General features: G+C 39.8%; 2 protein-coding genes across 4 annotated transcripts; one reads left to right on the top strand and one right to left on the bottom strand.

Moving 5' to 3' along the window:
• Window positions 1-634: 634 nt before the first annotated feature.
• On the top strand, window positions 635-12,771 carry pabpn1 (poly(A) binding protein, nuclear 1). 3 transcript variants are annotated; one of them, XM_082183829.1, is made up of 7 exons: window positions 635-1,113; window positions 2,543-2,651; window positions 2,959-3,026; window positions 3,119-3,225; window positions 3,893-3,980; window positions 8,434-8,585; window positions 12,102-12,771. In XM_082183829.1, exons 1-7 carry the CDS (start codon window positions 979-981, stop codon window positions 12,295-12,297), a joined length of 855 nt encoding a protein of 284 aa, XP_082039955.1. In that variant the 5' UTR covers window positions 635-978; the 3' UTR covers window positions 12,298-12,771. The 3 variants fall into 3 exon arrangements, with proteins under 3 accessions (XP_082039955.1, XP_082039956.1, XP_082039957.1); XM_082183830.1 differs by lacking the exon at window positions 12,102-12,771 and adding an exon at window positions 11,184-12,058 and having other exon boundaries at window positions 636-1,113; XM_082183831.1 differs by lacking the exon at window positions 635-1,113 and adding an exon at window positions 1,189-1,521.
• Window positions 12,772-15,133: 2,362 nt separating this feature from the next.
• On the bottom strand, window positions 15,134-20,135 carry ngdn (neuroguidin, EIF4E binding protein). Its single transcript, XM_082183766.1, has 11 exons — window positions 20,087-20,135; window positions 19,798-19,857; window positions 18,249-18,320; window positions 17,980-18,117; window positions 17,491-17,575; window positions 17,354-17,406; window positions 16,578-16,692; window positions 16,296-16,470; window positions 16,038-16,185; window positions 15,802-15,862; window positions 15,134-15,716 (listed from the first exon to the last, which is right to left on the bottom strand). The coding sequence occupies exons 1-11, from the start codon at window positions 20,108-20,110 to the stop codon at window positions 15,697-15,699; spliced, it is 951 nt and encodes a 316-aa protein (XP_082039892.1). The 5' UTR covers window positions 20,111-20,135; the 3' UTR covers window positions 15,134-15,696.
• Between the last annotated feature and the right edge of the window lie 1,056 nt (window positions 20,136-21,191).

Genomic DNA, 21,191 nt, shown 5'->3' with positions numbered 1-21,191 from the left:
CAGTGTGTGCATAGTAGCATTGTTGCCAGATCTCACTTGAAAAGCAAGCCCAAATATTTTTTTTAAATGACAACAACCATTAGTGGTCACATTACTTTTTTCTTTAATTTTATGAACAACATTCAGAGAACAATAGAGAAAAAAATAAAACTAAATAAAAAATTACAATCCATTTAATATAATGTTTCAAAAACAGAAATTCAAGGCTTTGAAAAAAATAATGAATTAACTGCTGCTTGGCCATGCTGTATTATGCTATTTAGGCCAGGCAGCAGCAAGCCTAAAGATGGGACTATATTCTGGAAATAAGTTTAATAAATAAATTATTTATAAGTGACTTTACGTAAAATACAAGTCAAAGTGTATTATACTGTGCGGACATGGCAACATTGCATAGTAGCTCTAATCCGATACAAATACCGTTGCAAGCAATCTAGAGGTGGTCTGTGAGCAGTGAATGACGCTGCTTTCATCCAATCACAGTCACTGTTGTAAAGTCTAAGTGGCGAGCGCATTGAATTATCCCAAGAGAAGACCAATACCCGTTCTCGATACGTTGAGAGGGCGTGTCTAAAGTGCAGAATTGTCCAATCACCTTTCGATAGTGCGCCTGCAGTGCTCGGAATCCCCGCCCTCGGCTTCCATTTCTGTTCTGGAACACACGAGCCCTCGCGAAGAATACACATTTGCTTTTCTGAATTTGTCTTCTAATGTAAATAGAGTAGTAAGTGCGACATATTGACCAAGTGAAACCTATTTATATTTGGATTAAATAGTGTAGTTGTTTTATTCGCGGAAGTACACGTTTGAGCTCCAGAGGAAGCGAGGCGGGCTTTTATTCCCCATTTTAACTTTGGTGAGCGGCGTTTTCCGCCGTTTTTTTTATTTCCTCCCCTGCCCCTCTCTCTTGCTCCCCCCTGCGAGAGTCGCGGCCTGTAGTTCAGCCACGAGGCGCGTCGGACCACCGGGAATCAGGCGATGGCGGAGTTTGGTAACGGACTGGCAGATGAGTCTCTGCTGGACTCAGACCCGGGTCACTCAGAACTTGAAGACCCAGGCGCCGGCGATGAAGAACCTGGATTAGACGAGGGAGAGGCCGCTATTGAAGATCCGGTGAGTGAAGGACTTATCACACCCGCTTTAACGACTCATTTCGTATATTGGTATAGGGGTTCACCCCAACTTCCTCTTCAACCTCACATTTTTAAAATTAAATAAAACTGAATTACAAACCAAATAATCATGTGTACGCGAAACCGGTTTTGCCAGGACGGTTTGTCCGCCATTGTGGCTCACGCAGTGCAGTAGAATTAGTGAGTGACATGCGTGCTGCTGGCCGCCATGTTGGCGCAACATCCGTCTGGGTTCCTCTGCGCCAGATCTGCAGACCTAGCGGAGGGAAAAAATCTTCATCGCAAAAATGCGCGACGGGAGATGTAAGAGACAGGGGCGAGGGTAGGACAGGCCGCCATTAGCCGCAGCAGTGTGTGGATCCATCCGCAAAGAAGCAGACGGCTCACGGTAAACACGCCTCTTTTCTGATCAGTAATATTTGTGGCGTGAAAAAGTAAGTCGCGTTGGTAATTGCGCGTGATTGTTTTTGGCCTCTGCAATGGAATAAATCTTCATGCGACGTGTGTGACATGTTAAAAAGGCGTGAAAGGCTTTTATTTTCAGATTTTTCATCGAATTGGTTGCATTAAGGAAAGCTGCATAGTTGTCGTTGGGCAAAACGCTGCATGGCAGGCACATCTGCATCGCCGTGATCGTTGTATTCGATGTACTTTAGAGATTAAATGCCGCTCGTGATGTATTGCATAATTTGTTGGCGATTTTTGCGAGTGTGTGTGTGATGGAGATGGGGCAATAGGGCTGGGCTGGTGCATTTCTCTCCATGCACATTAACGTTATCGGAACTAGAGTAGGTCATGTATTTGCATGGCTACCTTATTTCATCATGCAATTATGCTCTATTTATGGCTCGTATTTAATCATGTTACTTCATAATATGCTGTTGGTTGTGTATTCTATTTAAATCGTATCATGCAAAATCTTAACTGCGTAAACGGGGCCATCACATGCATGCTGTGTTACTTTAGGAGCGATCCAAAGCGACTGCCCTGCAATGCAGCACTGCTGAAACTTGTGTGCGTGCGTGTGAATGAATACACACCAAAAGTGTGTTCGCTCGCGCACAACAATGCCTGCACGGATGGCATCATGCTTAGGGCGTATTGCTGACTGGACAATACATGGTTTGAAAGAGCCCAGTGCATAATCACGTGTGTGAAAGTGCATGTGCATGCTGTCTCCATGAAAACCGGTGAGAATAATGACTGATTTTGACAAAATGGGTTTCGCAGCAACACATGATACTGATGCATTTGGATCCAATGTCGATCAGGCACACTAAAATAATTGACTCGTTTCAATATCAGGATCTAGCTATGCAAAATATTTATTAACTATTTTGTTGAATGTTTAATATTCTGTGTTTTTTGGGTAAGGTCTAAATGTGCATGTTGTTAATTTGGTTTCTCAGGAGTTGGAGGCAATTAAAGCCCGGGTGAGAGAGATGGAGGAGGAGGCAGAGAAACTGAAGGAGCTACAGAACGAGGTGGAGAAACAGATGAATCTCAGTCCTCCACCTGGTAAGTGAGACTGAATGAATGAGGGAGGGGGAACGGGCAAGTCTTGGGAAGGAACATTGAATTAAAGGAGAGCATTGCAGAACAGACAGTGATGATGCATTGGACTGCATTAGGAGAAGAATAACTAACACTGGACCATTTGAGGTCAATAGAGAAATGACTAGAAACAGAACGAAAAATAGACTTCAGAGATGAAGCTATGCAATAACCTTGCCGACAATGGGGTTACTACGAAACTCTCATTCATCAACATATGCAACTTCATGATTTATCAGAGTTGTGTGGAAATACTGTTTTCTCTTTACAGCTGGCCCTGTCATCATGTCCATTGAAGAGAAGATGGAAGCCGATGGGAGATCTATTTATGTTGGAAATGTATGGGCAATTATTCTCACACCTACGAGCTGGAGTCATTCATTTCATGCTTGACATTAGAAATGGTAGTGATACGATTTTGTCTCTTGCAGGTGGATTATGGTGCGACGGCAGAGGAGTTGGAGGCGCACTTCCACGGATGTGGGTCCGTAAACAGAGTCACCATCTTGTGTGACAAGTTTACAGGACACCCTAAAGGGTAATTCATGCATTCTCCTCTGTTTTCTTTTTTTCCATCTTAACCTGCACTTTCCTACCTGTCGTATTTGTCCTTTTCTTGGGCGTCTCATTTTCTTGTTCTCTGTTGTGCAGCGTCTGCTCTAGATAGGCACTGTAGGTTTAGAGAAGGCATTGATGCATCACCTTAACCCAGATATAGTGAACAGTAGCCACTGAAATGAAAAACATATCTAGAATTTGAGGCATAATGGCTGTGATACTAGTAAAAAGTATTGTTAAATAAAATGAGTGTTTAATTGAACACAAATTATTAATTGGAAACTAAACTAAAAGCATTTTTCTCTTCAGAATTTAGAGCTTATTTATAAAGAAATATGTATTTTTATAGAAACAACTGTTTATCACTCAGTATCTGTAGAAACATTGCCATAATTAGTATTGTCTTTTTTTGTTTTTGTTAATAATAATTTGCTAGCCCATTGCATGGGGTAATATTTGATGCAATGCTTTAATCACATCTACTTTCTGTCGTCTTTAAATCTTTAACAATATGCTTACTTAGTTTCTAATGCATATATATATTTGTGCAGAACAATTAATAAATCATAGCAGTTTCAGTATGCTTTCCTGTTCTTTTTAATTGACCTTGACTGCCCTCATGATCATTTGCCCTTTTCACATTTCAGTTTTGCATATATAGAGTTTGCAGACAAGGAGTCTGTTAGGACGGCCATGGCACTGGATGAGTCCTTATTCAGAGGAAGGCAGATTAAGGTGAGATGAGGCATAACATAAATTGTCTTGACATATTCAAAAGTCAATTAGTTTTGAAGCAAATATAAAGCACTGACAAACACTTCAGTAGTAGAAATGCATCGATCGACCGGCCAGGGACCGGAATCGGCAGATTTTTCCGCTTGATCGGCCCAGACCAGTGACCCGGTCAGTCTCACGTCTTTCCGATTCCGAGCCGGTCCGTTTTGTTGCCAGCGGCACAGGCAGTAACATCAGCTGCACGTTCTCGCTCTCTTCTCCTTGATGACGAAGTGACACACTCACTCGTCTCATTCGCTCTGGTTAAATAGTACTTGTATTGTGCATAGTTTACTAATACCCGCGGGTTTCGCCCTCACACCAGAAACACGCACCACTTATCATATAAGGGGAGAGCACAAGCCGCCTCTCAGTCTCAAGCAGCTTGTGAGTCGCAAGTACCAAAATGAGTGGCTTACTGTGCTTAAATGGTGAAATACACACAAACATTTTCAAAATGCGGTCTTGGCGAGTATTCCGTGTAAACAGTCAGTTTTGGAACCTAATTAGTTGAGAAAGTTAACGCAAGTTGTGTAACGGTATGATGGATCCATGCATAAACTCTTAAAGAGACAGCAGCCTAATATTCCTGCTGCTGTCTGTCATGTTAGTAAAAGAACAAAAGACAAAGAAAATCATTCTCTGCTCTTGACTGAATAACATTTGGGGATGTACAATGGGAAGTCATGGACCAAAAGAAATAGACAAGTACTAATTAAGTTTTCCAGCAATATATGCAGTCATCTGAAGCCATTCCATGGCTTAATGTGAGGGACAGAAGTATATTTACATCGTTAAATTTAAGGTCACGGAAACTCGTTTTCCCTCCTCTGTGGCTGTCAATCATTCTCCATTCAGCATTCAGCGCGTTGTCCAGTTATGGCAGGATGCACGGTAAAACTCTCTCCAATATGATATATCCACATTATAATGCTTGGTCTGTAGATAAAGGGCTGTGGATTTGCGTAAAATGAATCTTTTTTATTTTTTTTTAGTTTATTGCTTTTTCTAAATGACTCGTGCCTGTAATGGCGCTTTTCCACTGCATGGTACGGTACGGCACGCTTTGGCGCTTTTCCACTGCATGGTACAGTACGGCTCGGTTCGGTATGGCTCACTTATGGCGCATTTCCACTGCATGGTATGGTACAGTACGGCTCGCTTCGGCTCGCTTTAAATGGTACCACCTCTGTTGAGGTTCCATGCGTACCGTACCGATACTAAAATGTGATGTGAAAACACTGCAGATCACTGATTGGTCAGACAGAATCATCACTACCAGCGTCATTGTATTTACGACACGAGACACTAAACCCGCTAGATTTAAATAGCCAGTAGACAACAGCCAACGCTGTAGCACCTGTTTTTAAAGTATTTGCTTCAAAAAAGAGAGTATAAACTTCAAAAAAAGAAATGGCTGAATCGTGGTCAGTGGACGAGGTGCAGACGTTCCTCTCGTTGGTTGCCGAGGAGCGGATGGGGAAACACGGAATGAAAAATTCGCATTTAATATGATGATGTCATGGCAGTAGAGACGGCAACTATAACAATCAGTCCCACCCACTTTGAAGCGGTACTAACTGCTGTGGAAAAGCAACAGAGCTAAAGCGAACCGTGCCGTACCGAGCCAAACCGTTCCGCGCCGAGCCGAACCGAGCCGTACCATGCGGTAGGGGTGCACGATTCAGAAAATTTCACGATTCGATTCGATACCGATTTTTAGTCTCAAGATTCGATTCAAAATCGATTTTCGATTCAAAAACGATTCTCGATTCAAAAAACGATTCACAGTATGTAAATGTAGTTGACTTTTTCCTGTGTGATTGCAGTAGACATACAATTTAAAAGAAAATAAATAACAAATTAAATGAAGTTTGATATTACTTTGTCTTCATAAAAACTTTTGCAACTAAACAGTGCAAAGTGCCAAGCTTTGGCCAGCTTTCGAATACATTTAATTCAAGTTTAAATTAAAACTTAAATACTTTTTTTTTTTTTTTACATTTAGCTTTAAAGTGCTGTAGTCAGATCAAACAAACAATACTGCTAAATGTAGTTTAAGGAGTAGGCTATTGACGGCAAAATAGGCTACAGAATATTTCGTTCTGTATTGACAGGTGCAATTTTTGAAAATCTATAAAAAAAATACAATAAGCCTACATTATATCTGCATTTATGTCAAAACCTAGACTTTCAAACATCAAAATGTCATTTATTAATATGAATATTCGTGTCAAAATGACATATAAACTTTCTATTTTGCCTGGAAACGCTTCCAACACGCTTGCGTGTCGCGAGAAAAATAGGCGTCGGTTCTATTTCTAGCATGCACACGTTTTCCGCACCTGAGACGCGCGTGTCACGCAGGCTGTGTGCAAGCTCTAACCTGTTAACATGGGAGCCGAAATAAAAACAGACACGCTACAAAGCCAGCCAGCCAGCCTTCCTTCTGCTCCGCTTCGCTTCTGCTGCACTTCTTCTTTTGGCTATGACAAGAGTGTGCAGGCGTAAGTGTGAATTCGATGCAGCGCCATCTATGGGAATGGCAAGCTAAACTCATTTCAGGACAATACCAAAAAATATATATTTCAAAAAAAAAAAAAAAAAAAAAAAAAAAAAACAAGAATCGATTTTTGGAATTCTATGAATCGATTTTGAATCGGTAACGTTTGAATCGCGATTCATATGTGAATCGATTTTTTTGCCCACCCCTACCATGCGGTGGAAAAGCGCCATTAGATCACACACTACAAGGACTGAATGGGCATCAAACGCACAGTAACTAGAATTTAAAACTGTGAAGAAACAAATGATCAATAAACTGTTGGACAGTTTACACTAGGATTTGTGCGCTCGCATTTCTTCGCTTTGTGCCGTGAACTTTTAAATGTGCACTTGTGCAGCGCTGCACACTGACTCCATGTTGCTTTAAGCACATCATTCTGGACCCGCGATGTGCATAAGCGCTTTGTGCCGCTCTGTTTTGAAGAGTTTCATATTATGGTTTTGCGCACTGAAAGATTATTAAAAGCCTATCTTGTTCTGTCGTATCTATCATGTCTTGTTGCCCCATTAAAAAGCTGCACAGTACATTTAGAATAAGCATCATTGCATATTATTTGTGTATGTGTGTATATGATATACACACACATATATATACATATATACAATTATGCATAATTCTTTACATTAATATATAAATATAAAATTGTCAAATGTATGAATAAATGATTGAATTGCAATTTGTTTTTAACAACACGTTTAGATTTTATAAAATTACTGTGCAGATGTTTTCAAGAATGACTTTTTTTCTGCTGATTTATACACTTAAGTTTAATAAAAAAAAATTGTCACAGCTATTGAATACATTTATTTAATATTTAAAGGTGTTAATTGTAGTCTTATACTGCTAAATAACTTACAAAGGATTAAATTCATCACAATTATTTAATGAATGAAGCACACAAAAAATGTATGACAGCCCTAAACAGACAATTAATACAATGTTTGAAATTTTTGTTTGAAATTTTCTTGGCTAATTGCAAAGTAAAAAAAGACCGTAATAAAATAACAATCGTGTATCTCTATTCAGTAGTATATGTTTTCGGTTTTTTTTTTTTTACATCCTATACCAGGGGTTTTCAAACCTGTACTGGAGGACCTCCAGCACTGCACATTTTGTATGTCAGATAAGGCAGGCTTACAAAATGTGCAGTGCTGGGGTGCTCCAGGACATGTTTGAAACCCCTTCCCTATACCATATTTATATTTCTTGGAGTCTTGAAATTTGAAAATTTGGGCGAAAATTTGTGAACGCTGTCTTCCAAACTCGGGTGCGCACCCGCGAACCGTACTCAAGTCCGCTTAAAAAGGGTGGTCTGGGGTACGGTTCGCTGCTGATATGAACGCAATCATACCAAATTGCGAAAGTGAACCACTATTGATGACGTATAATGTAATAACCATAGCTCTTTCGTGTGTGCGTGTGTATACACTTACCATGACGAAAAGCGGGATTGACGCACTGCAAGTAGAGAGATGATTTCTGCTTGCCTCCACAAAAACTTTCTTCGGCGGACAGCCCGCTGTCTTTGGAACGATTTTAGTACTTTTGCGGCAGACAAACGCAAGTGTGTTTCTGTATCTTTTCTTTGAAAACAAAACCAAAGGTTAAAAAAAAGAACAACAAATGTGAAGCGAGCAATTCTATCCTTTTTCATTCATAGCGGTTACCAAGCAACACGATTACGCGCCAGCTGCACCTTGATGACGCAAGTGTACCGCGGTTCCGATACGAATAATATAATGTGAACACATTCCATCGGGGGGAGGGGGGAGCAATCGAACTCGGGTTCGGAACAGGCAATCGAACCAAGTATGATAGCGCCCTTAAATTTCCCAACTGTTCTTCCAGGTTGGGGCCAAGAGAACAAATCGTCCTGGCATCAGCACCACAGACCGCGGTTTCCCTCGGGCCCGCTTCCGCTCACGGGGAGGAAACTTCTCGTCCCGGGCACGCTACTACAGTGGCTACACACCTCCCAGAGGCAGAGGACGGGCCTTCAGGTGAGCTCCATGCCAACCTGCACGTTTGACATTGACTGACACACAGGCTCCATCCTGACAGAGAGTGCTGATGTGAAAGTGTGCGCGCATTGGGTGGCGGACGATCTAAAATAAGTGTTTCTAAATATCCATGCTTTTATTTATTTAATTATTTATTTATTTTATTTTATTTTTATTAATCCCATCGTGTAATATAAACATTTCCGGAACAATTACCAAAAGAAGAAAAAAAAATTCTAAAAGAATTGTCCATTTTTATTAATATATATATTTTTTGTATCTTTCTTTTTTTTTCCGTTTTGTTACCTTTTAAAGCATTCTGTGCTAGTTTGCAATATTAAAGCATTCTGGTTAACACTTAATTTTAAGGTGACATAGTTACACGTTACTACATGTACTTACTAAAGTAAAATAGTACATAATTCATAATTACAAGTAACTAACCCTAAACCAAACCTTAACCATAACTCTATAGTAAGTACATTTAGTGAATTAATATTACTCAGTGCTTTGAGTAATTACAATGTAACTACGTCACCTTAAATTAAAGTGTAACCGCAGTCTGTCTCCTGTATGTATGCATGCATGCTGCTGTTTAATGCCTCGGTGTGAGGAGAGAAGGAACTGCACCACTCTCTTTTTTAGTCTGCACTCTCTGTACAAACCCCTCTGTGTCGTCATGTAAAAAGGAAAACTGAGGAAGAATTACAGAAACCATTAAAAACACACATCGTTATCATCTCCATTTCCCTCCTGCAGTGTAAGATTCTGAGCATGAATGATCCTTCACACTCTCCAGAGGTTTCAAAGTCAATAACCTGCTTCCCAATGTGAAGATCATGTATGCCTTGTGCCTCAAAACAGAGTTAGATGCCTAAATAGGGAATTTTCAAAAAGGGCAGACCTGTGGTGCTGTCTCAGTAGGCATCTCGCTAGGTTTCGACACTCAACTCAAAGCCTGTTTGGCCCTCTGGACAGATTTGGCACTCTATTGCCTGGTATCACAGACAATGCTTAAGCCTAGCTCCGGACTAAGATGCATGTTTGAACTGTCATAACTGAAAGCAACTTGTTCTGATCTTAAAATATGTCAGTGCCATTGTTGTTGTTTTTCTCAAGATTCACACCAGTAATGCATTTTTCTAAGGAACATTTAAAAAAGCTACTAAGGGCCAAGTTTCACAGACAAGGCTTTGATTAAGCCAGGATTAGGCCTTAGTTCAATTAGGACATTTAAGCAGCTTTTATAAACGTGCTTTAGACCCCCAAAAAAAACATTACTGATGTGCATCTTGAGACAAAACAATGGAACTGGTATATTTTAAGATGTCAGTGCAAGTGCTTTCAGTTAAAACAGCTCAAACATGCATTTTAGTCTTGGACTATCTTAAACCTTGTCTGTGGAACCGGGGGGTAAATCTGTATAATTACTGTTGGCTTCAATTGTTTTGATAACTTAGTGTGATGAAGGACTTTAAATTGAAGATTTTTGGGAGCATTTGAATATTTCCTGTCTTTTAAGATCTGGTAGAGTGAAAGCATTTTATGAATCAGAATCAAGTACATCAGTTTGTTGGGAAACTCTTGTACATGCACTGCCACACTTTGACTTTTTTTTGTTAGAGTGGAGCTTGTGTTAGTGAATGGTTGAAGAATTTGTTTTATCCCAAACCCAAATAATTTTGATGTTTATTAGGTGACTATGATTGTATCTTTATCTTTATAATTAGCCAATGGGATCCTACAAGTTTGAGTATGTAGCTGATGTCAAGCTCAGCTCTGAATAACTTAAAGGCAAGTGTGTGTTTGACCTCAGGCAAGTTTGCTTTAGAAAAACCTAGTTTGGTACATTTTCACCCCTCGCATGAATAACAATGTGTTCACTTCCAGAATGGAGGGTTCATTCCTGCAGCCTGATATTGACTGTTTTAGAATCCAACCGATAACAGGTTTCTGTGCCACAAAGAGCACAGGCTGTTCCTGGAGGGGGTTTTGTGTGAATGACGAGCGTCTCTGGCTGCCTGAATGGATGCCACTGCATTTATTAATGTATATATGTGCGATTGTGTGTGCGCGCTCTGTGGCCCAGTCCATTTGTGGAAAGCTGTGTGTCGTTGACTGTAACTGTGTGCATGTGTTCGAGGGTTCATGTCCCCAGGATCTCTCCCTTACAGAGACCACAGGAGCCGCCCCGTTCAGAGAGAGAGAAAGAGGGAGAGCGTGCTTTCACTGTCCCCAACACTGGACACTAGACCATTTATAAAGCTTGAATATAACTAACGCACACACATTCTGCTGTTGGATAATCTTCCTCAGCTTCCCTTTATAGTAAACCACATTACTGGATTCTTTACACATGGTTGCATTGATCACTATTTAAATCTTGTTATCCGTAGAAGAGGGGTATACATTTCATTTCATATTTTGAATCGTGTATACCTGTAACGTGAGTGCATAAACGTTCAGCTTGTCCTCAACCGGCCCTTTTAAAATGCATATTACTGATATACACTCATACCCCAAAAAACTGAATTGGTGTCCGTCTTCTTAAACCAATCACAAAAAAGAACTCACCCTCTTTTTCTCTCTCTTTTCCAGGGGCCGAGGGCGAACAACATCGTGGTACTCCCCTTACTAATACCTCCCTACCCCCCTATGAAATCCCCCTTACTATCACCCCATATCCCTATAGAAAAAAAAAAAAAAAGACCCCTCTCAATAAAGGAAGAAAAAAAGAAGAAAAAAAAAAGACAAAAAAGAAAGAAAAAAAAAGAAAAAAAAGAGCATCTCCTGGAAAGACAGACTGACTGGCCGCAGTGTGCGATTGTGTGTGCGCGTGGGTGTGAGGAGGTGTTGCGATCGCCCTGGTAAGGTACAATATGGCCGTCTGGGAGATTTGGTGGCATTTGTTTAAATTTGAGAAGATGATGATGTAATCTCAGGCTGCAGATGTGTCCTTTTGTCTGGCTGTGATTTTTCTCTCACCAAACAGCCCCTCTTATGTTTGCATTCAAAAAAGGCAAACAGAAAAAAAAAATGTTAACTTTTTTTTTATTATTATTGTACCGTGAATATGTGAACAATTTAATAGCAAGAATGTTGTTGTTTTCACAAAGTTGTGCTATTTGAGATCATATTCTCTATTTGTCTGTGCTCTCTGGAATCCCTTTTCCCCCCCAGCGCCGTTTTCTTTCCTGTTCATCCCTCACTCGGATTACCTCCTCCACCTGTTATTCCGACAATGGTTTAGAGTTCGACGTTGTTTTTACGTTTTACTGTTCTTGAACCATCTTCCACATCATACGACTATTGTAAGATGGCATGGCCTGAGCTCTGAGATCTTTTCTTTTGTGTTTTAAGAGTTTTTTTGTTTTGTTTTTTGTCTCATGCTGCCATATGCCATTCCCGACCATCAGTTTTTTTCCTTCCTCTGTTCCTGTGCTCCCCCCCCCCCCCCCTCAACCCCCCTCTCCCTTGCTCTCTCTTTGTATATTAGACCACTTCTTGTCGTTTCAGGTTTCAGGACCAGTGGAGACTGACTACCCCTCCTCCCGTGGCCGCGGCGCCCCCTACCGTCTCGGCGGCGTCTCTGTCTCTTTCTGCTCCCGCTATGCACACTCACCCCATCCTCTCCGTGTGGGGGGGAGGGGGAGGGGGACAGGGCGACCACCGGCCCACTGCGGGAGGCATTTATTACAATAACAAGCGCTGAGCTTTACAAACATAAATTTACTGAGATGCACCAGGCCCATGTTAACACATACAGACAGACACCGCATACACCGCACACATCCACCACACAAATTTATATATCGTGAAGGCAGAGCCATGATAGAGCAATGGCTGCTTAAATTGCGAGTGAGTGAGAGAGGCAGGACCAGATAGAGGTTGAAGGGGAGGGTTCTTCTAGGGCCTTGTCTGTCTCGGCGCACAGTGCAGTTAGGGCACGATGGAGCACTAACGCGTGGGCTACAGGTATCGGTTACTTGAGGGCTTCGGAGCTTTTATTTTGGGGGGAGGGAGGGGGATTTGTGTGCAGATGGTTTTCTCGTTTCTGTTCGTTTTCCTTTTTCAGATGGGGGAGTGGGTATGGACGAAAAGAGAAAAGATGTTTTCCTTTTTTATTTTATTTTTAACCCATGAGTCTGTAATTAGAAAAAAAATAAAAGACATTGTGTAAAAAGTACTTTAAGTGTTTGGGTCTTTTTTTGAGGTAGGAATCTTAAGACCATTAAGTTTCAATGTGCCTCTGTGGGTTTCTCATGGTTTTGAGAAAATAAGATTTTCTAAAAAATATGTTGGTTAGACATAACCATTTTTTTTTAGGGCGACGTATGTAAAATGATTTGAAATCCTTATCCAGTAGGGGGATTTATTGGTCAAAAGGTGTGGGAAGCCTGTCAGTGGTTTGGCCAGACAGGACACCCACCATATATATATTTTTTAATGCTTTAAAGAAAAATTAGGTTCTATGATGCAAACAGATTAAATTCTGCTGTAAAGCAGCTCTAGAAAGACAATAGTAAACAGTCATTGTTCAGTTGAAATCAGTTTAGCGTTGATTCGGTTCAGTAACTGTAAAGTTCATCAGTTATGCAACTAGTTAAATTCATCTTGAAAGGTGAATGATGTCATCATCCAGCTCAGTACAGATACTGATGATTATTGTCAGATATTAAGTGTCCCTGACTGAGCAAGCCAATAAGATGATAGTGGCAAAGAACCCAAACTCCATCTGTGACAGAAATGGAGAAAAAAAACTTAAGAGACACCAGGCTCAGTCGGCGGACCAAGCCTCTGGCTAGACCAAGGCTGTCCAATCCTGCAAAGTTCAGCCCCAACCCCAATTAAACACACCTCACCCTGCCAATCAAGGTCTTGTCGGCACAGAAGAAATTTCTGGAAACAAACCAGAAATTTACAGGCTGGTGTGTTGAGGCATGTTCTCTGCAGGACAGACTTTGGAAACCCCTGGGTTAGACGAATGAACATGGTGTGGTTTAATTCCAGGCTGCATCATAAGTCAGAATGTGCATTGATCATTCAGAATATATCATCCAGTTCTTTCAGCTTGAAGACTGGGATACGTCACGTTGGCATATGGAAGGAGGAGTTGGGTCTGTGCAGAGGAGGACTCTGCTTCTTGTGGTTTTGGCGAGGCAAGTTTCTCATGCCAGCATAATGTACAACGGATTTTACCTGAATTATGTTACGGGGACTCAAAAAATGTCCAAGCTTTAGTTTTCTGCCATATATATATACCCTAAATAAAATAAAATAAATTTTAAAAAAGAGAGAAAAAAAATAACACAATGGACATGTTCTGAACGATAGCAAAATTTAATCTTAATACTTTTGAGGTTAATCTAATTTTGTGTCTCTGGGAAATAGTGATGTATGACATTGTGTTATATTGATTTTCAAAGTTTTGTGTTTATTTGTTAATAAAGGGTTTTTGGAGACAAAAATGATGTCTTGGCACAGAAAGCCCAAAATCGCATGTTATTAATTTTTTTTTTAAACAGATTTTGTAATTGATGGGGTTATTTAATCATTCCATGCATGCCATGTACATATCAAACATCTTTACTTTTCATTAAAACCTATAGGCTAATTGAGTGAAATCATTCCATTTGAATTCATACAGTTGAATTGATACATTCAACCAAACAGTTAATGGTCCCCATTGAATTCAATAGTATGATATATATATATATATACACTATGGAAGTCAATGGGGTCCAGAAACTGTTTAGTCCAGTCATTTTAAGCCAAAATGGGGGTCAACCATGAACAAATTGCAACAGAAGTAAACTCAACTGATTTTGTATCCTCAACATGTCCTGAGTAAAGAAAAAAAAGCCCAGAAGAATCCTATTAGGGGAAACCCCTAATGGGATTCTTCGGGGCTTTTTTTGGCTTTACTCAGGACATGCTGAGGATACAAAATCAGTTGAGTTTGCTTCTGTTGCAATTTGTTCAACCTTTTTTCATAAAATGACTGGACTAGTTTGGTTACCCACATTCTTCTAAATACCTTTTGTGTTCAACAGAAGAAAGAAACTCATTCAAGGCATCTTACCCTATGTCTTTCATAACCTATCCCTTGTGTCCTGAAAAATGTTTGTTTACAGTGTTATACAGTAAACCTAGACCCACTGGCCATTACAATAAACATCAACATTTTAACAAATCCTGTGCAAGAAACAGTTCTGCGTATCATGATTTCAAGGTCATCGCTCAGCATTATTTTATGCTTAGGGCCACTGAATATTCAATAACATTATTGATTTGAGTCATTTGACTGCATTGACACTATCGGACTGAGCTGGATGATGACACTGTGCAGAACCGCTTTATATATTAATGAACTCATTTAATAATCTTTACAACTGAACTGACTTCAGCTGAACAATGACACTAATATCTTTTAGAGATGCTATACAGCCAAATTAATAATAATTCTACTGTTATCGCTGTAAAGCTGCTTTGAAACAATCTGTATTGTATGAAGCGCTATATAAATAAAGGTGACTCGACAACTGAAGTTTTCAAACATAAGAATTGTATATTTTTTTCGGACAGCATGTTTCATCTGAAAGGAATATACTTTTCAAAAAGCAATATGGCACCAACAGTATGACTTGGCCACATTTAATATAATCCTGCGATTTGGAAGGGACAAAAACCATAAAAAAAAACAGCAGTTAAAAGTGATGGCCACTTTATTGGACGCAGACTCTAACATGGGTTGAAAACATGTTTTAACTCTCTAGTCCATCACGATCATGCCTTAATTTACAGCAAAATTGAATTTAGTCAATTAAATATGAAAATATTGTAAACATATTACGTTCCTAGCATCCATCACATTTACAAGAATGTCTTACAACAGAATGCACTTTGTTATGCTAATCAAGGTAATCCGATTGATACTGAGATCAACAGCTTGCATTAACCAAAATTACATAAAAAGCTCCACACATATTTCAATATACCATTTTGTTCATGGAAGGAAAATAGAAACGGTCCCAAGCAAAGATTATCTAGAATCCTGAAAAAAATAATTTTGTTGAAATTCCTCTTAAACGTTCTCCTTTGCATCAGAGGTTTACTTGTGCTTCCTGAAAACTGAAAACATGAAATATATATTAATATGCAACAGTGGAAGCTTATATTTTTGAAAGCACTCACAACATACAAAATAAATGCTTACTTTTCTTTTTACTTTTCTTAATCGTTTTCTTCTTTTTCATGGGTTTTGAATGACCGATATCCTATGAAGAGAGAAAATACACTCAGACACATTTTCTAAAATGAAGGACATGAGATCAGCAGACGTGTTATAGCTCACGTCCTCTCTGTTGTAGATTAACCACACGAAGCTTTTATAAACGCTGCATTTCTACATGTTCAGTGCAAAACTACCCATGATGCCATTGTCCAGCTCACCTGTGCTTCTCCCCCTGTCAGAACGGTGATGTCACCGAATCGTGTGATGTTACTCAGCTGTGAAGCCATTCCCATCATTCCTCTCTTCCTGAGCCTCTGCTCGCGTGTCATACTGAGACGGACCATCATGGACTCCTCGTAGTTTTTCCTTATACAAAATATTTCCCAAGAGCATTAGGAATAAAACATCTGAAAGACTATCAAGCGCTTCATTTACAGAATAATCTAAACCGTGAAACTAGGTTCAAAATGATGTACCTGTTCTGCTCCTCTCGGCTCTCCCGCTCAGTCTGGAAGTCTCTGCGGTCTCGGATCTCCTCCGGAGCGTCGCTGTATTGCTGCCGGAGCTCCTGGATCACGGAGCTGCGGAGAGCCGCTTTCTTCTGTTTGTCGATGCGCTCCTTCTGCCGGTCTGCTTCCGTCGTGTCCCCATCTATGCATGGATGGGAGAGGGTTTGGGATGAGTATTAACTGCAATTATATCTGAATCCTAATGTGAAATAAAGATAAATTGAACTCTTACAACATAAAAGGACTTACCATAGTGCATTGGAGCAATTCGAGGAGGCACGTATCTCCTGCTGGATGAAGGCTCTTTTACCCCTTTTGTTTGTCCTTCTTCGCCCTCATCACCTGAATTCTCAGATTCACTGAGCTGTGTGGAAGAAATGCAGCAATTTTAAATAAAATTATATATACACTGCCCGGCCAAAAAACAAGTCGCTGTTTGGATTTGAATAGAAAAATGCTTAAGAGTCTGTGATTATTGCAGTGATTATTATGTTTGTAGCATGTTAAATGTTTTGCAACAGTTCTTCTAATCCTGATTGATGGAGTGTGTAGCTTTTCAATTCTTAAACAACCATCTAGGACAATGTTAAGATTCATTAGGCTCAAATTGTGAAAGAATGACTGGGAGGGAGCATGAAGAATCATTTTCACACATGAATTTGCACCTCTGAGTCCAGACCTTAAATTCAGTGAAAGTCTTTGGGATGTGCTGGAAGAGACTTTACAGAGTGTTCGACAATTGCATTGTCAATACAAAATCTTGATCAAAAATTGACACACTTCTTCATGGAAATAACATCACAACATTCATTTCCATCTTTCACAATTTGAGCCGGATGAATGAATATATATATATATATATATATATATATATATATATATATATATATATATATATATATATATATATATATATAAAATACAAATATATACTACAAAATATATAATTTCATATATAATTTATTATTTAACATTAAAACAACATACTATATAACATACGTTATATTACATGACGAGAGCTTTACCTTGCTAACCAGATTCTGAGGATTAGGGCGAAAGTGTAGAGGGTCATTTTCAGCTGAAAGAAACACCATCATTCAAGTTAATGAACGTTATTATTCTTAAAATATGCAATCAATGACGAGAACAAAAAAAATCTTACAGAGGCTGCCTGTCACTGCAGTCCGCACTAATTTATCAATCTGATATTTCAGCTTTTGATCTAGGGGACGCATCTTCTCCAAAACCTATACAACAAAGACAGAAGGGGGAAAAATACACTTTAAGCATTGGCACAGCATTAAAAGTAGTCTGCATACTGTAGAATCATGCAGTATATTGGTTTATAACAGATGTGACCTGATAAGTACACTATGAATTTTAACTATGTACCAGAGTCAAAAATTAACCATGGCATGGGGCAAAAATAAAGTTTATTTATTTATTAAACATGTAGTTTATTGCATTATCACATTTGATTTGAAACCGGAACAGGCAGAATTCTGAAAACTGAGAATTTATTGTAGAGAATGAATCAATTAATATGATGGATTTATATACGATTAATTAAGGGAATATTGTCTAAAAATATATATATTCAATGAGCAAATATTAATAGAAAATGAATATCTGACAGTTTTTTATGTCGTACCGTCCTTATGGTGACCAGCCTGTGGATTGCGCTGTTGTCCTTCAGACTTTCTCCTTCTGTCTTTAAACTGATCAAATGAGTGATGTCTTGCAAGTAAAACAGTAACAGATGATATCTCAAGTCCAGAAAAGACAAACCCTGGAGCGAAAAGGAAAATAAATGTCATAAACATTCTTTGTGTGTGTGAGAGAGGTGTGTGTGAGAGAGAGAGAGAGAGAGAGAGAGAGAGAGAGAGAGAGAGAATTTTAATACCATAAAAATAGTTCTACCTTAGAAGTCTGAAACGCTTTCTCTCTGACTTTCTTTATCATATCCCGGACATGACTTGTTACTGAAGCAACCTGAAAATATATAAGTGTCAATCATCATCATATCTTCTCCATATTCTCCTCATATCTCTGTATTATCTTTTGCTCTCAACGAAGGCGGTCGCATTTTCTTACCCTCCTCTCCCTTATCTCCCCTGCTTTGCTCCTCTCGTCTCGTCTAGTCTACTTGTACTTTGAGAGACTCTCTCCGCACTGCTCTCCAAACTAAGAAATTATGGAATTGATCAACTGGTCTCTCAGCGCAATTGACACCATCTTCTCGACGAGAAGCTTGGGTTCGGGGGAACCTGACTGCCCTGCCGGAACGTTTGCAGCTGGCTACACGATGGACGCGTGGGGGAAGTGGCGGGTCGTGTGTCTGGCGGCTCTTTCCGTGGAGGACATTGAAGACATCTACCTATTCGGAACCATGATAACAGGTTTTCTGCTGTTTGGATTAGGCATTGCCCTGGTTTATCGAGGAATTAAGAAGACGGTGACAGCTGTCCAAAACCCCATAAGGCTGCCCGTCATGATTGAAGCAGTGGGCAGAGCTGTCAGCACTCAGACTGTGACTTTGGTGACTTTGAACCAAAATATGGATAACATCTTGGAGAAGCTTACAGCTTTGCAAAGGCAAATGGATCGTTTCGGAGACCAAAATGGACCAGGGGCTGCGTAAATTGGAATGCAGCTACTCGTCCCAAGACCAAACAACCCCAATCTTATCTGCTTTCGGCCCCCCTCAACCAGCACTGGCCTTGGCCGAGGCTGCTGCTGGAACTACAACTCCCCCCGTGGAGCACTGCAGCGTGACGCTCTTGCGTTCCTTCCCCCATCCCCCACAGACACCTGCTGATTGTTGACTCTGTCTGGGACCTGATCAAGGCTGTCTCCATAGCAATTGCTGTGTTTCGCAATGAAATCCTGCGGACTGAGGCTAGATTAGGATGCCAGACGCAGCGGCTCTCCAGGCCTACACATACACGCACTACATATATACAGATATGCAATCACCACCCCATACCCTCATCCCTCGCCTTCGACGCTACATACCACCAGTCTGGCAGGCGGGTCCGACCAGCGCCGAAGAATGGCTGCAGGAACCGGATGGCTGCTTGTCTGTGCTGGGTTACCTCCATCCCCAACTATCCTCCCCTTTTGCAAGTCTTGTGTGTTCATGTTGTGTACTGATTATGTGCCAATGTTGCTGAGGTGTTTTTTACTGTTCCCAAACTGGACTCCTTACAGGAGCGTAGTCTGGGGGTGGCCTTTTTTTTTCTCCTCACCTCTCCTCATGTTATGCTGTATTCTTTCCTAAAATGCTCTGTCTTCCTGTCCTGTCTACCCCCTTGTCATATTGTATGTATGTTTGTATGGACAGGTTGATGGCGGAATTTCGCTGGTACTTGTGACTAGTGACCAATAAAGCTATTCATTCAATTCAATTCAATTCAATTCAATTATGTCATCCAATTGTGATGCTGTCCATCTAAACTGCATTACAGACCTGTTCTGTGAGACTGTTGAGTAGACTCACGGCAGTGGGAAGGTCAGTGTCAATAACATCCTGAAAAAGATAACTAGGCCTATTAGTTATTTGGCAGAGAATAGAGAGAGAACATAAAGGCTATCAGGTTAGCCAACGTGAATTTGACCGCATATTGTCATTTATCCGCGAATTAACAGACAATTCCATGGCAAACCGACGATAAAACTATAATATACCAGACCCATTACAGCACATCTATGTATAAGTTAAAATAAGGACAAAATTATTTAGTTAAAGAACAACTCACGTTTCCAACTGTGGTCGTCGCCATTTTGGATTAACCAAATTGATACGGGTACCACGTAGGGACAAAACTCGAAGCAAGCAATTCAGAGGGAAAAAAAACGCCTTTCGACAAAAGTCAACATCTTTGCCAGGACTATTTCGTGTTTCAACCATAGACTGTATAAAACAAGGTTTCAACGTGCTTATTGTACTATATAGACTTAGTATTACATACACAAAGGTTATTCACCCTCATTATTTCAGCCATTAAAAGTAACATCAAAAATACATCAAGTAGCTAGCCTATGTAAGGATGCCATTCATCAAAATATAGGCCTAATGAAAAAAAAATATATATATATGAAAGTATTTATTACACTATTTTTGCTTACCATTCCTGCTAAAATTCTTAAACCAACCAAAGGTGGTACTCTTGCTGGTTTTAGACTGGTCTGTTGGTTGTTGCAGTGAGATCCAGGCAGACAAATCTGTATTAATAGGCTTATCCAAAGTATTGCATTTGACAGATGAAATTTGTGCTGATCAGCTAGAGAAAGAAAGTCCCAAAATAAGTAAGATATTTGCAGAATGAAAGGAAGAAGCCTAGTCTTGTGAAACTATAAACTACAGCTTTGTCTGTAACAGGAAGGGACGAGGGAAAGTGGCTATTGAAGTTCTTTGTAGCCTACAACACTATACCCTAGCAGGACTGATTAGGTGGTTTTAAGACCTTTAAGAGAATATTGTATCTTTACCTTATGCCTGCTGAGATGGAAACATATTTTGTTACCAAGGTACATCACATAATCAATTCTAATGGAAAATATACACCCACTCAATCTTACAGCACAGAAGAGACACAAAAGATCTTCCATTTGGAAATAATCAAACATATCAGAGCATATAATAGGCTAAATAGGCCAAACGATTAAATAAATCAATAGCCCTAACATGTGGATCTAGAATTCATAAATAAAAGATGAATAAGATTGTAATAAAAATAATACAATTACATCTAGAATAAAAATGTTCGCATACAGGTTTTGGGGCATTTTTCAGCTGATAACTATAGCCAAACCAACTTAAATATAAATAGCCTATAGCTTGATCAAAGTGCGCATGTCTAC

Source organism: Leuciscus leuciscus (assembly GCF_965113295.1).
Source record: "Leuciscus leuciscus genome assembly, chromosome: 11".
In the NCBI taxonomy this organism is placed as follows: Eukaryota; Metazoa; Chordata; class Actinopteri; order Cypriniformes; family Leuciscidae; genus Leuciscus; species Leuciscus leuciscus.
Note: the sequence above shows the minus strand (reverse complement) of the source record. Positions and strands in the feature narration are given on the sequence as shown.